General features: G+C 36.8%; 1 protein-coding gene and 1 long non-coding RNA gene across 2 annotated transcripts; both read right to left on the bottom strand.

Moving 5' to 3' along the window:
• Window positions 1-1,643: 1,643 nt before the first annotated feature.
• On the bottom strand, window positions 1,644-2,750 carry LOC135267340 (uncharacterized). Its single transcript, XR_010335778.1, has 2 exons — window positions 2,153-2,750; window positions 1,644-2,103 (listed from the first exon to the last, which is right to left on the bottom strand). It is a non-coding gene; the product is annotated as an uncharacterized LOC135267340 (long non-coding RNA).
• A 12,092-nt stretch (window positions 2,751-14,842) lies between these two features.
• LOC135267343 (uncharacterized) lies at window positions 14,843-16,120 on the bottom strand. The gene has a single exon (XM_064359605.1). The coding sequence runs from the start codon at window positions 16,118-16,120 to the stop codon at window positions 14,843-14,845; it is 1,278 nt and encodes a 425-aa protein (XP_064215675.1).
• Between the last annotated feature and the right edge of the window lie 938 nt (window positions 16,121-17,058).

Raw genomic sequence — 17,058 nt, 5'->3', positions numbered from 1 at the left:
AGTGCTTAGGTCATGCTCCCCCGACATATGAAAAAAAAAACAGATTTTTATCTCAATTAGATCTAAAAGTCACTTCCCCCACCACCCGGACCACTAATGCGGACTTTGAGCTGGATAAAAGTCACAAAGTCATGATTAAATTTTTAAAGTTTTTTTAACTTAATCGATAGACATGCGCGTAAGATTAAAAAAATAATTTTTATAAATGTAGAATGACCACCCCTTCTATTCGAAAAACAACCCTAAATTTGACAAAATAAACCAAAATCTACAAATAAAGCCTAATCGATACGGTTTTTTGCATATACGTAGCCCTTAAAATATTAATAAAAAATATTATAACAAAAACCACCCCTGTGTATTAGGGGGTGAGTAAAGGAAAAAAACGTAAAAAATAAAAAAAAACAAAAATTAACCAAATTTAAATATGTTGTGTATTTTAGTGTGCAGATAAGGCCTCTATGTTGTTTTTTTAGATTTCACCCTTAGGGGGTGAGTTTTTAACGTATTTAAAAAACCACTAAATTCAAAAAATTCTAACAACGTCAAAGATGTTTTTTCAAAATTTTAGACCTCAAAAAGAAACTCCGAAATTCTCTTAGCTTTCGTTTTTCATTGGTCCAGAGCGCATGCGCATGCGCGTCTGACCTGTACATTTTCCCCACCAAACGTCCATAGATCACGGTAACTAAAGGGCGTACAATCATCAAACAACTTCTAAAGTGCTTAGGTCATGCTCCCCCGACATATGAAAAAAAAACAGATTTTTATCTCAATTAGATCTAAAAGTCACTTCCCCCACCACCCGGACCACTAATGCGGACTTTGAGCTGGATAAAAGTCACAAAGTCATGATTAAATTTTTAAAGTTTTTTTAACTTAATCGATAGACATGCGCGTAAGATTAAAAAAATAATTTTTATAAATGTGGAATGACCACCCCTTCTATTCGAAAAACAACCCTAAATTTGACAAAAAAAAATAAAAAATATTTTAGCAAAAACCACCCCTTCGTATTTGGGGGTGAGTTATGGGTAAAAATGTAAAAATTAAAAAAAAAAAATTTAACCAAATTTAAATATGTTGTGTATTTTAGTGCGTAGATAAAGCTCTTGTATTATTATTTTAGATTTCACCCTTTGGGGGTGAGGTATTAAACAAAAATCTACAAATAAAGCCTAATCGATACGGTTTTTTGCATATAGGTAGCCCCTAAAATATTAATAATAAATATTTTAGCAAAAACCACCCTTTTGTATTTGGGGGTGAGTTAAGGGTGAAAATGTAAAAATTAAAAAAAAAACAAAATTAACCAAATTTAAATATGTTGTGTATTTTAGTGCGTAGATAAGGCTCTTATATTCGTTTTTTAGATTTCACCCTTTGGGGGTAAGTTATTAAACAAAAATCTACAAATAAAGCCTAATCGATACAGTTTTTTGCATATAGGTAGCCCCTGAAATATTAATATTAAATATTTTAGCAAAAACCACCCTTTTGTATCAAGCGTTCATTTAAAAAAAAACTCTAGAGTGCTTTGAAATTAAAAAACAATTGTTTTGTATGTCTATGATTAATTCGTGCACTTACTTGTCAAATTGAAAGATTTCATAACCTTACTTTTTGACAATTAAAAAATAACACATTTTCGTAAAAATATTTATTTATTAACTATAAAAACTGTTGGAAATGTCTTCCTTGTTGCTCAACACACATAACACAACGCCTTCGAACACTGTTTAACCCATTAGTCAGTTCAAGTGGATTTTCGTTAATTTCATTAATTTTCTGTTGAATGCGTCGTCTTAATTCATCAATAGTTGGAATTGGTGTAACAAAAATTGAATTTTTAATGCGTGGCCAAAGATAAAAGTCGCAAGGCGTTAAATCACATGATCTTGGGGGATAATCATTTGCTGTATTCCTGCTAATTATTCTGTCATCAAAAAACGTTCTCAGAAAGTCTGAAGTTTCTGCTGTGCACTGCGCTGTTGCACCATCTTGTTGAAACAAACCATCTCGTAATTCTTCATCGTGAAGTTCTTCGATAAAAGGCGTAAGAATTTCTTCGCGATAACGTACTGCAGTTAGTGTTCCTGAAAACTACATCAAACTGTAGTTTTAACTCTAACATTACGAAAAAACACTCAACCTTGAAACAAAATTGGACCGACAATTCTTCTTTTGCTGATAGCCGCCCAAACACCTATTTTTCTGGATGAAGAGGTTCTTCCACAGCTTCATGAAAATGTTCTGTTGTACGCGAGGTGGACGCAGTTCCACGAGACAAGCTCACATTTCAGTGAAAAGGGTTTTTAAATTCTTCATAGACGATAACCTCAGGAAAAGCTTCTCGAAATTCCTCCAGGCACGGTTGAATTGAATATTTCCAAACACCGTTCACTTACTCTCCATTTCGGAAATAACTTTCCAACAAAAAGGCTTTTTGTTCACTGGTATACACCATGATTACAAATCAAGAAAACACGAAATTTAGTATTGAAAAATACTGTTTTTTTATTCGGTTTATTTGGTATATTCGGTTTATGTTCGGAAAACAGAAACAACAACCACAGAAAATCACACAAAAACCAAGCTCGTTTTGGTGGAAACTGGCGGGAACGAAAAAATGTCAGGTTCTGGTTTAATAGGCAACCAACAATACAATGCCAAATTTGTACCATAGGCACTAGCTAAGAAATACGTAAAAAATTCAACGCATGCTGCGAGTTTTTTTTTTAATGAACGCCTGATATTTGGGGGTGAGTTAAGGGTGAAAATGTGAAAATTAAAAAAAAAACAAAATTAACCAAATTTAAATATGTTGTGTATTTTAGTGCGTAGATAAGGCTCTTGTATTATTTTTTTAGATTTCACCCTTTGGGGGTGAGGTATTAAACAAAAATCTACAAATAAAGCCTAATCGATACGGTTTTTTGCATATAGGTAGCCCCTAAAATATTAATAAAAAATATTTTAGCAAAAAACACCCCTTTGTATTTGGGGGTGAATTAAGGGTAAAAACGTAAAAAATAAAAATATACAAAAATTAACCTAATTTAAATAATTAAAAATTTATCACATTTACTACAAGTATTGTATGTATTTCAATGCGTACATAAGGACCATATATATCTTTTTTTTTAATTTTACCCTTAGAGGGTGAGTTTTTAGCGTTTGTAAAAAAATGTTACTGGATTCCTATAATTACCATTAAATCTACAGTCATGTGGTTTACAATAAAAAAATATATTACCATAAAGAACTAAGAACTAAATACTTTTTCCTTATCAAAAACACCCCTAAAGTGTACAAAAAAAAATACACATACAGTCAGATCGATATGGGTTTTTGCGTGCAAGTACCCACTAAAATAAAAACAAAACTTATTTAAATAAAATCCACCCCTTTGAATTAAGAGGTGAGTTAAGGGTATAAATGTCGTAGAAATGTCGTATTTCGGAATGTTGTAGCAAATAATACACGGCCACACACTATGCAACATAACCCAGATGAACCACTGCCACCTATTATTCTACAAATCTACGACGAATGGAATGATGATTTCGACTGGAATACACTTCCAGAATTTGAAGACAAATTTCTCAGCAATCCTCTTCCAATAATAACAAGTATTCAACCGTTCTATACCGATTCACAATTAAGGCGGCGAGTATCCACCATGGAGATGCCTGGTACGTCTGGACTTAATATTAAACAAACGACAACACACTTACAAATCTCAAGTGACGATGACGAAGATTCTTTATAAAACCTTTTATATTTACTAAATTGAAAAACATATGTTAAAACAATTTAATAAATGTTATGTTTTTAATTGTGACAAATGTTTTTAATATAATCCATATCATACATAACAACTTACACCGTGTTAAGCCTGAAATAATCAATTTAGCTCAAATTCTATTACGTTAGGTCCAAAAGATCAGTTTGGTTTTAAAAACTATACAACCAGAAATTCGACAAATATTGGCGGCGGTACTTTCAGGGCGCGTATTTTTATTATACCCGCTAACAGAGAACTCGAGCTATAGAGAAAAATTTATATATTTTTTTTAGATTTCACCCCTTGGGGGTGAGTTATTAAACAAAAATCTACAAATAAAGCCTAATCGAAACGGTTTTTTGCATATAGGTAGCCCCTAAAATATTAATAAAAAATATTTTAGCAAAAACCACCCCTTCGTATTTGGGGGTGAGTTATGGGTAAAAATGTAAAAATTACAAAAAAAACAAATTTAACCAAATTTTAATATGTTGTGTATTTTAGTGCGTAGATAAGGCTCTTGTATTATTTTTTTAGATTTCACCCTTTGGGGGTGAGGTATTAAACAAAAATCTACAAATAAAGCCTAATCGATACGGTTTTTTGCATATAGGTAGCCCCTAAAATATTAATAATAAGTATTTTAGCAAAAACCACCCTTTTGTATTTGGGGGTGAGTTAAGGGTAAAAATGTAAAAATTAAAAAAAAACAAAATTAACCAAATTTATATATGTTGTGTATTTTAGTGCGTACATAAGGCTCTTATATTATTTTTTTAGATTTCACCCTTTGGGGGTGAGGTATTAAACAAAAATCTACAAATAAAGACTAATCGATACGGTTTTTGCATATAGGTAGCCCCTAAAATATTAATAAAAAATATTTTAGCAAAAAACACCCCTTTGTATTTGGGGGTGAATTAAGGGTAAAAACGTAAAAAATAAAAATAAACAAAAATTAACCTAATTTAAATAATTGAAAATTTACCACATTTACTACAAGTATTGTATGTATTTCAATGCCATATATTTCTTTTTTTTTAATTTTACCCTTAGAGGGTGAGTTTTTAGCGTTTGTAAAAAAATGTTACTGGATTCCTATAATTACCATTAAATCTACAGTCATGTGATTTACAATAAAAAAAATATATTACCATAAACAACTAAGAATTAAATACTTTTTCCTTATCAAAAACACCCCTAAAGTGTACAAAAAAAAATATACATACAGTCAGATCGATATGGGTTTTTGCGTGCAAGTACCCACTAAAATAAAAACCAAACTTATTTAAATAAAATTCACCCCTTTGAATTAAGAGGTGAGTTAAGGGTAAAAATGTAAAAAATAAAAATAAACAAAAATTTATCACATTTAGGTATATTGTGTATATCAATGCGTACAAAAAGCCCCTATATTACTTTTTTGGATTTCACTCTTTGGGGGTGACTATTTAACTTTTATAAAAAAAGGTTTTTACATTTCCATAAGTGTCTTCGAATCGATTGACAAGCGGTTTACAATAAAAAAATATATTATAATAATTATAAAAAACAAACACCACTTACTTAAAAAAGCCACCCCTAAAATTGACAAAAAAAAACAAATACAGTCAGATTAATATAGGTTGTAGCGTGCAAGTACCCTTTGAAATAGAAATAAAGATAATTTAAACAGCGAAGGAACTGGCTTACCTCGGCCTATGATTAGAAAACAGTTTCCTGTATAACTTGCATTCGCCATAACTATAAATAAATCACAAGGACAAACGTTTGACAAAGTAGGCATATACCTGGATGGGCCATGTTTTGTGCATGGCCAATTGTATGTAGCTATGAGTCGAGTGGGGATAGGAGAAAATTTAAAAATGTTTATAACAAACGGACCTCAACAAGGAAAATATAACTATCGCAATGGAAGGACGTTTACCAGAAATGTCGTATTTCGGAATGTTGTAGCAAATAATACACGGCCACACACTATGCAACATAACCCAGATGAACCACTGCAACCTATTATTCTACAAATCTACGACGAATGGAATGATGATTTCGACTGGAATACACTTCCAGAATTTGAAGACAAATTTCTCGGCAATCCTCTTCCAATAATAACAAGTATTCAACCGTTCTATACCGATTGACAATTAAGGCAGAGAGTATCCACCATGGAGAAGCCTGGAACGTCTGGACTTAATATTAAACAAACGACAACACACTTACAAATCTCAAGTGACGAGAAAATCTACAAATACAGTTAGATCGATATGGGTTTTTGCGTGCAAGTACCCACTAAAATAAAAACAAAACTTATTTAAATAAAATCCACCCCTTTGCATTAAGAGGTGAGTTAAGGGTAAAAATGTAAAGAATAAAAATAAACAAAAATTTATCACATTTAGGTATAAATAAACAAAAATTTATCACATTTAGGTATATTGTGTATATCAATGCGTACAAAGGGCCCCTATATTACTTTTTTGGATTTCACTCTTTGGGGGTGACTATTTAACTTTTATAAGAAAAGGTTTTTACATTTCCATAAGTTTCTTCGAATCAATTGTCAAGTGGTTTACAATAAGAAAAAATATTATAATAATTATAAAAAACAAACACCACTTACTTAAAAAAGCCACCCCTAAAATTGACAAAAAAAATTACAAATACAGTCAGATTAATATAGGTTTTAGCGTGCAAGTACCCTTTGAAATAGAAATAAAGATAATTTAAACAAAATTCACCTCTTATCACTAAGGGGTGAGTTAAAGGTAAAAACGTAAAGAATTAAAAAAAAGGAAAATTTACCACATTTATTTATATTGTGTATTTCAGTGCATACATAAGGCCCCTATTTTACTTTTTAGAATCCTACCATTAGGGGGAGTTTTTAGCGTTTGAAAAAAAAAGATTATTGAATTATGAATTGGTCATCGAATATATAACCAAGTGGTTTACAGTAACAAAAAATATTACCATAAAAAAACACCCCTTCTTTAATAGTAACAACAAAATCAAAATCGAAATTTAAAAAATGCAACCCACAATACACTTTATTATTATTATTATTATTATTAACATAGATTCTTTGCTGAGGTTAACACCTTTATAGCAAAATATCAAGAAATACGGTTTCGTGTTAAATAAAACACCATTGAATAATGAAAAATGAAATACAATTTTAATCTACAGTTAAATTAGTTAATTAATAAAGGTTAATGTTAATTATTGTAATGTGTCATATTGATTCTTGAAGGAAGAAACAGTAACAGCTGCAACAACGTTATCAGGCAAGCCATTCCATATATCAAATGCACGATTTGTCAAATAATTCTTTCTAACGGTAGTCTTAAATGGTTCTTTTTTCAGCTTATAAGAATGACCTCTAAGTCTGTCATGATTTTGAATTTGCAAGAAATTGCGTGTTACTCCAGGAAATAAACCATGAGTAAGCCGAAAAATTTGAATTGCATCTGCCCTGTTTTCACGAGCACGTAGATCTGGTATTTTGAGTATTTCAAGACGTTGTTCATATGAAACTTGTCTTAAACAGTGTGTCCATCTAGTTACCAGGTGCTGAGTTCTTTCCAGCAAATCAATATCCTTTAACAAATAAGGTCTCCAGACTGGAATGGCAAATTCCAAATGCGGCCTTATGTAAGTGATGTACACCTTTGAAATAAAACTGACTGAAGGATTTGGAAAAACATGCTTTAGCAAATAAAACATTTTACGCGCTCGACCCACTGATGCTAGACATTGCTCTGACCATCCTAACTTATCATTTACAATGACCCCTAGATCTTTGGTTGAGGTTTTTACACTCAGGAGTGTGCCATTTATATGGTAAAGGTACTGTAGTGAGACCGTGATTGATGATGGTTGATCGATGTTTAAATGATTTACAACTTATTTTAATTGATTTATTTAATTAATCTTGAATTTTACTTTTGTTTTCTTTTTTTGAAATGGTTTGGCTCGTCTAGTTAATTGATACGCTACATGATCATTTCACTTACCTACGTTGTGTTGTTTTGATGTACGAAGTCACTCTTATAATGATATCGTAATTTGATCTTAATTCTTATCAGAAAGGGTTCCGGATTTATCCGTAACGCAAGTCCGGATTCAAAGTAGTGTCAAAACGCATGGGAGAAGAAATTTAAACCACAAGTTTCCTCCAAAGTTATTTATTACAAGAATAATGAATATTCCGTTGGATGGATTACAATAATCAATGGTTATGAAAGTTTGATCAAATTTGGCCAATTGTTATTTGTTTTTGTATAGTAATGTCGTCAAAACATATCTCAGAGTCGTAACCACAATTCGTTTGAAATTCCAAGTAAATAGTTTCGAAGTTGCTGAGTGATACGAAAAAGTTTTATTGATATGATATGACGTTAATATTTAACATGAATTAATTTAATTCGATAATGTCCAAATAAATTAACCTACGTTTCAGATGATATTGCTCGAACTCATAGGATCCAGGCAATTGACAACGCGTTTCTAAATTACTTGTACCAAAGGCGGATTATAACATGCTCGCGGAATCTTTGATACGTGCATCGCATTGAATTTTGCGCCCTAGTGCCGAAATTCCGTCTCCGGTAAAAGTCAGGTGATCAACACCTAGAATGAATTACGAATAAAACCCGGACATACAAGCTTTTACAAATCAATCTGAATAAATGTAGAAGTAATTTCTCTCTAAAGTTTTCCGTCCACGAGCTTTGACAAAGACTTGTGCAGAACTTTGCCATGTCGCGATATCAGTTTATTACAGATAATCACGGATGATTATGTCTGCTCGATCGTCCGTAGTAGCCTGCAAGTACGTGGAAGTACTTGCCGTTGGGACGGGAATTACAACGTCCATTCTAAGTACAACGGGCGGAAACTACGACCTGCCACCGCGTCTTAGACCTTGTTAAAGTTGGGGAAGAGCGTCCCCGGGGACTACGACTCTTCCCATGAAGATGGCCAACTCACGAGCCTGTAATTTCTGATCTGGACGCAAAAGAGAAACACTCTTTTGCTTTATCGCCTAACGCGTTGCGGAAGAGAAATCGTTCTACTCTAAACCTATCCTTAACTAGCAACAAATCCTTCTATTTCGTAATATTTTGGTGTATGCAACCTTAAATTATCTGTGTACAACAGTTTGAATAGCACCGTGGGTTTTGGATTTAGACTTTTGTTGTAGTTGAATATTTGTTTGATGCCGTTTCACTCAAATTTGTCGTAACAGATTTAGAAGTTAGAAGCAAAGAATATAAAGAACTTTTAATATTGTAATTTAAAGGTGGGATGGTTGAATTGAAAAATATGAAATTGTTTGTTGCGAGTTATTTTAAGTTGAAAATGATTTATTTAAAATTTATATAGCTGACGTAGTACGAAGCACAAGAATTTAAATAATTACTGGTCTTTTCGGCATTTCCGATGCTTAATAACTTGGTGGTTACGAGAGAATTTATGAAATGAATGATAATGATCACTATTTCGAAATGACTTAAATGATTTAATATTATAATATTAAATGAATAAAAAATTAATTAATCCTTTTGAGGGCCTACCTAGAAATTTTAATCCTCCTAACGCAGGGGGTTAGCTGCTTCCCAGGTGTTGTAGTTCGCAGCACTACCTAATCGAACGAACACTAAACTTGTCTCGTTTTTAACTTACTCACTAATCACTAACGCTATCACTTAATTCAAGAATTTAAATTAATTTAATTTAAAATTACGCTTAAATGCACTTAGTACAATTTAGACGCACTAAAAGGTAAACGAAGATGTTTTTAAATTTATAAAAATTTAAAGGGCAACACGACAATCGACTACCTCGAAAGACCGTCAAAAATCGAATCCTTCCTAAAGTCAAGGGCTCATCTTGCGTAAGCTACACTCACTCGCTTACCCCACTACCCTTGTTAAGTAGTTTCCACATATGCGAAATTTTGCAAATCTGACTCTTATGATGTCTTGGCATTTGATCAAACCTTGTTTAACTTTCTAAATATTATTATTAATTAACAGCTGGGGTGTTTTCCGATTAACAATTTCATTATAATTAAACATTAAATTTGGTAATCGTCGATCTGAACTGAATACAATACAAGAACGCTATGGAATTTCCCCAAATATCCTGAAAGAGAAATTAAACTCCAAAATTGGTTGTTGTCAGGTCTGAAGTTGTTTTTGGGAACACAATGAAATGAATTTTGTGTAACAACAAATTTTGTTTGTTTAAATAACACAGAAAATATAAGGAAGAACCCCGTGAGGAAACTGTAATTTTGGTCGTACTACCCGTTGTTAGATGTCGCCCCCAGTACTACACCGGTACTATTTTAACATTTCCGCGTTTTTCTCCAATTTCCTTAGGGATTTTCCTGTCTACTTTCCTCTTAGGATTATGTTAGTAACGGGCAGCAATCGTGTCATGCAATTTTTTTGCTTACAATAATTTAATTAAATAGAATGATTTATACATCCAGAATTTCGACGGCTGCCCCTTAAATATTAGGGTTAAATTTTACATCAAAATGTTCAGAAAAATTTCGCGTGTTTTTCTAAACTACTGGTTTCGTGATCTGATGTTGATTTAACAAAGAAAACGTTAATTTCGCTGCAATTTCTTATAAGGAATGCACATGTGTGCTTGTAATTTGATATTCTTTTAAAAAGCTCTGTTCTGTAACGAATTTGTCAACACCCCCTATTCAAGCGGCACTTGACCAACGTCGTTTTGGCTATACTAATCTAGTTAACAGACATGAATTTCAATCGACCAATTCGTTCTTGAAGTTTTGCAACAATTTGTTAACAATTACGCCGAATAAAATAAATTATTCAATTTTATTTGATGACTGGAGTACACTGCATAAAGACTCAACTTTTTGGTACGAAACGTTACGGGAATTTTTGAATAAGATGAAATTTTGATTCTTTCTCGAGTTGTTTACTGATCATCAACGTGCCTTAAATTGGCTCATAAATTCCTTTCTTTTTGAAACGTGACTAGTTAATTTCTAAACAAAATTTTGGATTTAATTTTAGGTTTATCAATAAATTTTGGCTATTTTAAACGAAAGTAAATTAATTATGCTTTTGTGAGAAAATCATTGGATTAGCTGGGCGACTGTGGTGCAGAGCCAGGCCGTCGCCAACCCCCATATCTTTGCATATCCACTTGTTAAAACACATGGCCTTTCGACCACCCAATTTGGCGATTTATAACGTTTTTAACAGTTCTTGGAAAGTTTCGTGGGAACGATAATTTTCTAAACATTTTAATGCTAACAAAGGAATAAATAAGTTAAATTAAAATTTGTTGCAACTTTTGAATTGAAGTTGAATTAATATTGTCAAAGAACTAAACGTTTAAACTGACTCCGAATATTTTGCGCTGGTTAATAAAATAAAATTTTAAATACCGCGATCATCACATTCGCCCCCTGTCTTGCGTTGCTTCGTAGATGCAGCGTAAGACACCGCGTGTAGGTTTGCTGTCCTCTGGTTGGTGGTCGGAATGGTGGAATCACCAGATGGTGGATGCGCCCATAATGTCAGAAACGCTCGAATTGGTAGATACGCCTCGAGATTGGCCCTCATGAACTTCTTGCGGTTTTATTTTAGTCGTCTCGTCGGTGGTAGAATTTCAAATTTGTCATGTTGTATACACCTTTAATTTCGTTCGTCACTGGGTCGGCGATTTGGTATGTGTTTGGATGAGGCTTGGCGATTATTTTGTACGGAACACTGTACAAAGGCATGAACTTGGCGAATTGGTGGGTTCTGGTATCGGAAGTCACTTTGTTCTTCAGTAGGACCCAATCTTCAATTTCCAGTACGGTAACTTCACCCTTTTGGTTTTTCTGCCGTAAGTTCGCGTGATGTCTCAAGTATTCGCGAGCCTTTTCATGAATTTCTTCTCTCGTGAGTGGCGGACGTACAGGCAGTAAACCCGATGTGACTGCATCTAGTGGGTTTGGTGGTGTTCTGCCGTACAGGATTTCATATGGAGAAAATCCGGTACTGATGTGTGGCACGTAGTTCAAACAATCTTCGATGTTGCTCAAATGGTTGACCCAACTGGTGTGGTTTTCTCTACAATACGCTCGGAAAATTCTCCCCAGCTCCCGCATTACGCGCTCGCTAGGGTTCGATTCTGGGTGACGAATCGACGAGAGCGTTGGTTGAATGTCGGCAGCTCTCAAACTATTCTGCCAAGTGTTCGAAATAAATTGTGTCCCGTGGTCGCTTAACACACATTTGGGTTTGATGTACCCAGAGAAATCCTCTATGAGACGTTTGGCAGCGATTTTGGCGGTGGCTTTTCTCAGTGGGTAAAGTTTGAGAAACTTGCTGAAGACGTCAATGACCACAAATACATAGGACGCCCCCAATCGACCTGTTGGTAAAGGCCCATAGAAATCGACGCAAACTAGGTCTCCAATGTGGTCGTAAAGGATTGGCGTTAATGGACCCTGATGTGGACGGTTGGAACTTTTTGTCTTCTGACAAAGGTCACAACTTCGTAGACGTTTCTTAATTGTACGATACATGTTCGGCCAGTAGTACTCGCGCTTCATGGAATTGTACACTTTGGTTGCCCCGAAATGGCCCAGGAGTTGGTGATGGTAATCCACGAGCTTAATTACCAAACTCTCAGGTATGGCCAGGCAAACGTCGTTTGAATTTTGAGATCTGTGAACTAACACATTATTTGTGAAATTATATTGGGACCAAACCCGTTGAGTTCTCGCATCTGGAGCAGCTGCACCGGATTGTTTGTTGGCAATTATTTGACTCAAAACAGGATCATCTGATTGGTGTTGTTTGAGATCGGACATCAGTTGGAGAATTTCAGGTGTGTTGTTGACTTCAAACATTGCAACTATTGGTTGTTCACGTGGATATTCATAACTGGCTTCACCGTCGGACGGGTATCGTGACAGGATGTCGGCAACTACATTATCCTTTCCTTTTACCAACTCGATTTCGTAGTCGTACTGTCCTAGTATCAAAGTCCATCGAGTTAGGCGTTCACTGAGCAAACGACAACGGCTCAGAAATTTCAAAGCTTGGTGGTCGGTTCGGATGATGATTTTTGTGACTTGGATGTAGATTCGAAATTTGTGTAAGGCAAAAATGACGCCGAGTAATTCCTTTTCTGTAGTCGTGTAGTTGAGTTCGGGTCCTTTCAAAGAGCGACTTGCAAAAGCGATCACACCTCGCGAACCGTCTTCCTGAATTTGATACAATTCCGCCCCCAATCCGTAACCAGAACTGTCAGTTTGGACGTAGAATATTTTATTCAGGTCGGGGTAACGTAACAACACAGCTTCGAGGAACAGATCTTTCACACGATCGAAAGCTTCTTGTTCATTTCGTCCCCATCTCCATTTTTCACCCTTTCGAAGTAGTTTGTTTACGTCTTGTGTGGCTGCACTGTATCGAGCACAAAATTTTCGATAAAAATTACAAAGTCCCAGGAAGGCTCGAACGTGTTTAGTTTTCTGGGGAACCGGAAAATTTCGGATGGCGCTGATTTTTTCCGGGTCGGCTTTGATACCGTTGATTGTGAGAATGTGCCCCAGAAATTTCACTTCCTTTTGTATGAAATTGGATTTTTCGAGATTTATCGTCATTCTAGCTTGCTTCAATTTTTCGAAAACTTGTCGGAGATGTTCCAAATGTTCGTTTAGCGTTTCGGAAGCCACTAACAAATCGTCGATATAATTCACGACGAATTCGCGAACTTCTGTTCCTAACACTACGTCCATTGCACGACTGAATGAACCCACAGCAGTTTTTAACCCGAAAGGTAGGACTTGGTATGTGTAACTGCGACCGTTGTACAGAAAGGCGGTGTACTGTCTGCTTTCTGGCGAAAGTGGGATTTGCCAGTACGACGATCTCAAATCAATGGTGGACATGTAGCGAATTTCGTGAAATCGACGTAATAATTCGTCAGCAGCGGGTGGTGACTCACAATCGGCGATCATTTTGGAATTGATCATTCGGGCGTCGAGGCAAATTCTCACCGTTCCATCTTTCTTTTTCACTACCGTCATGGGACTTGCGTAAGGTGACGCCTCACGTTTTATCACCCCCAAGTCTAACATTTCCTGAATTGTGGCGTCGACGGCAGGACGTAGAGCAAAAGGTACTGGGTACGGTCGTTTCAAGAAGGGAGTCTTGTCGTGTAGTTTTATTTCGTGAGTGTATTTGTGTGTTAGCCCTGGACGCAAACTAAAGATACATCTGTACTCTTGCAGCAGGTGTATTAATTTCCGTTTCTCGGCCTCAGGAATTTTTAATGGGTCCACCTTGGCTTGTAGGGCACTGGGTGACTCTAAGTGTTGCTTTTTGTTACAAGTCGTGATCGGCGCCGAATGATTGACTTCGATGTGACCAACAAGATCTTCCACATAATCCTCCGGTTCCGGTGGTATCTCCGTGGTTTTTCTAAACGGAAAACTGTGGTGCTTCTCCCCGTTTCTCAAAAGGATTTCGTTGTTATCGAAATCGATGACCGCGCGTTGTTCATTTAGCCAGTCTGCTCCCAAAATGGTTGGCTTGATTAAATTTTTAACGACAAGCGCCACGACGGGGTAGAGATGTTCGTCGATTTTGATTTCCAGGTAACACTGAATAACAACCTGGCAACTTCGCTGGCCGATGGCTCCACGAAGATGGATTGAGGTAACCGGTAATGTGGGCGGTTTGTTTCCGGTCTCGATCAACTTGGACCAAACTTCTTCGGAAATACAGCTGACTTCACTTCCGGTGTCCAAAAGCGCGGTGACTGATTGTTGTTGAGAGATTTGGATCTTAATCTCCGGCACGACCCTTTGTATGTTGTTGTTACCTGCGGCAGCGGATTTAATTATAGAAAAAACATTTAACTTAACCTGGGATGCTCGCGGTCGAGCATCGTTTTCCCCTTCTGTTGACTGTGACGAAGTTGAACGTTTACGTTTCTCTCCCGTCCTCAATTGTTGGTTCCTGCTGTCGCTTTGTGGGCCGTGCTGCTGGCCGGAGTACTTTAGGCCCCGTCCTGTACTCCGCCCCCGTTTCCCGAATTCTTGGAGTTTCGTGATGTTTCACCCTGCGCTCTCGAACTTGTGTTGTTGCGGTTGTCGTTGGGGTTGTTTTTGCGCCAGTGATTGTTGCTGTTGTTTCCGTTGTTATTGTGCCAACGGTTGTTGCTGGTGCTGGGTTGGTTGTTGCGCCATTGTTGTTCGTCACTTGAGCGTTTTGGGAAACCATTTCCACGATTTGCAGGAGCCGCAGGACGAGTTACTTCGTGGCGGTCAATGTTTGGCCGCGGGCGCTTTGGCTCGTTACGCCGCTGGTGGTCTGTTGCGCGGGGTCGTTCCCTGGGAGCGATGTTGGTTTTCTCTCCCGGATTTTGTCCCGGAATTTCTTGAGCTGCCAGGAATTCGGCGGCATCCGTGGTGGTACAGATTTTCTCTAATACCCACAACGACTGTATTCTTTCGGGGAAGTGACGCAGTAATTCATCCAGCAACACTTCCTCCGATAAAGGTGTTGTTAACATGTTCGCCATGTCGACGTAATAAGCAAAATGCGACAGCATCGTGCCCCTGGTTTCGTCATAGCGGCCTGTAGCGATTTGAAATCTGATGTCCCGTTGACGCTTGGCCGACCAGTAGGTCCGGAGAAAGTCCCGTCGAAAGTCCTCGTAACCACGCCACTTCTTCTGGAATATTCCCGTCCAATGTTTGGCATTGCCTTTCAAGCAATCCATGGCGACTCCCAAAAGACGCTGCGAGTCGAGCCCGAAAAAACGTCCATATTCTTCAATGGCTCGTAAGAATTTCACCGGATTTTGCCTTTTCAGGCCTTCGAAAGATGGTCGTTCAGGAGCTGGAAGTGGGCGATCCAGCAAGCTCCGGAGTACTCCGGAAATTGCGGCCACATTGTCTGTTGTGATTGGCATAGGTGGTGAGGCCATCACTGCTCCCGAAGTCGCTGATGTGGTCGAACTTCCCGGCTCTTGCACAAGAGGGCTCGCAAGAGGGGCTGGTTCCGGAGCTACCGGAATTTCCGGGTCGGGTTCTGGCGAAGTCGTCCCGTCGCTAGGTAGTGGAGTGACTTGCCAACCATCGACATCAGCGGCGGCGCTGGTACTTGGACGTACCTGAAGGATGGCTTGCGGTCTTTGAACCGCTGTCGACGTCGATGGCGCCGCGAAGTTTGGCACATTCCTTGGTTGTTGGGAGTTTAACCAACGAACGAACCACGTCGGCATTTCTTGCGGTGGGGCTCCGGCGTTTCCGGTGTTCCTGTTGTTTTCCATGTCGACAACCTTCAATCTCGGGTATCGAACGATCAAATAAATTGGAGTCCTAGAAATTTTAATAACACAGCAGTATCTTATTTACGGCAATTTTCCCCTCGGAAATGACACTTTATGACTTTGAATCCTGGTCACGGCACCAATAAAAATGTAGTGAGACCGTGATTGATGATGGTTGATCGATGTTTAAATGATTTACAACTTATTTTAATTGATTTATTTAATTAATCTTGAATTTTACTTTTGTTTTCTTTTTTTGAAATGGTTTGGCTCGTCTAGTTAATTGATACGCTACATGATCATTTCACTTACCTACGTTGTGTTGTTTTGATGTACGAAGTCACTCTTATAATGATATCGTAATTTGATCTTAATTCTTATCAGAAAGGGTTCCGGATTTATCCGTAACGCAAGTCCGGATTCAAAGTAGTGTCAAAACGCATGGGAGAAGAAATTTAAACCACAAGTTTCCTCCAAAGTTATTTATTACAAGAATAATGAATATTCCGTTGGATGGATTACAATAATCAATGGTTATGAAAGTTTGATCAAATTTGGCCAATTGTTATTTGTTTTTGTATAGTAATGTCGTCAAAACATATCTCAGAGTCGTAACCACAATTCGTTTGAAATTCCAAGTAAATAGTTTCGAAGTTGCTGAGTGATACGAAAAAGTTTTATTGATATGATATGACGTTAATATTTAACATGAATTAATTTAATTCGATAATGTCCAAATAAATTAACCTACGTTTCAGATGATATTGCTCGAACTCATAGGATCCAGGCAATTGACAACGCGTTTCTAAATTACTTGTACCAAAGGCGGATTATAACATGCTCGCGGAATCTTTGATACGTGCATCGCATTGAATTTTGCGCCCTAGTGCCGAAATTCCGTCTCCGGTAAAAGTCAGGTGATCAACACCTAGAATGAA

The sequence above is a fragment of the Tribolium castaneum genome, chromosome 11 (genome assembly GCF_031307605.1).
Source record: "Tribolium castaneum strain GA2 chromosome 11, icTriCast1.1, whole genome shotgun sequence".
Lineage (NCBI taxonomy): Eukaryota > Metazoa > Arthropoda > Insecta > Coleoptera > Tenebrionidae > Tribolium > Tribolium castaneum.
This window is presented reverse-complemented; position numbering and strand designations above follow the sequence as displayed.

Coding starts and splice junctions, on each gene's coding strand:
- LOC135267343 (XM_064359605.1), bottom strand. CDS start 16,120: ATGGAAAACAACAGGAACACCGGAAACGCCGGAGCCCCACCGCAAGAA.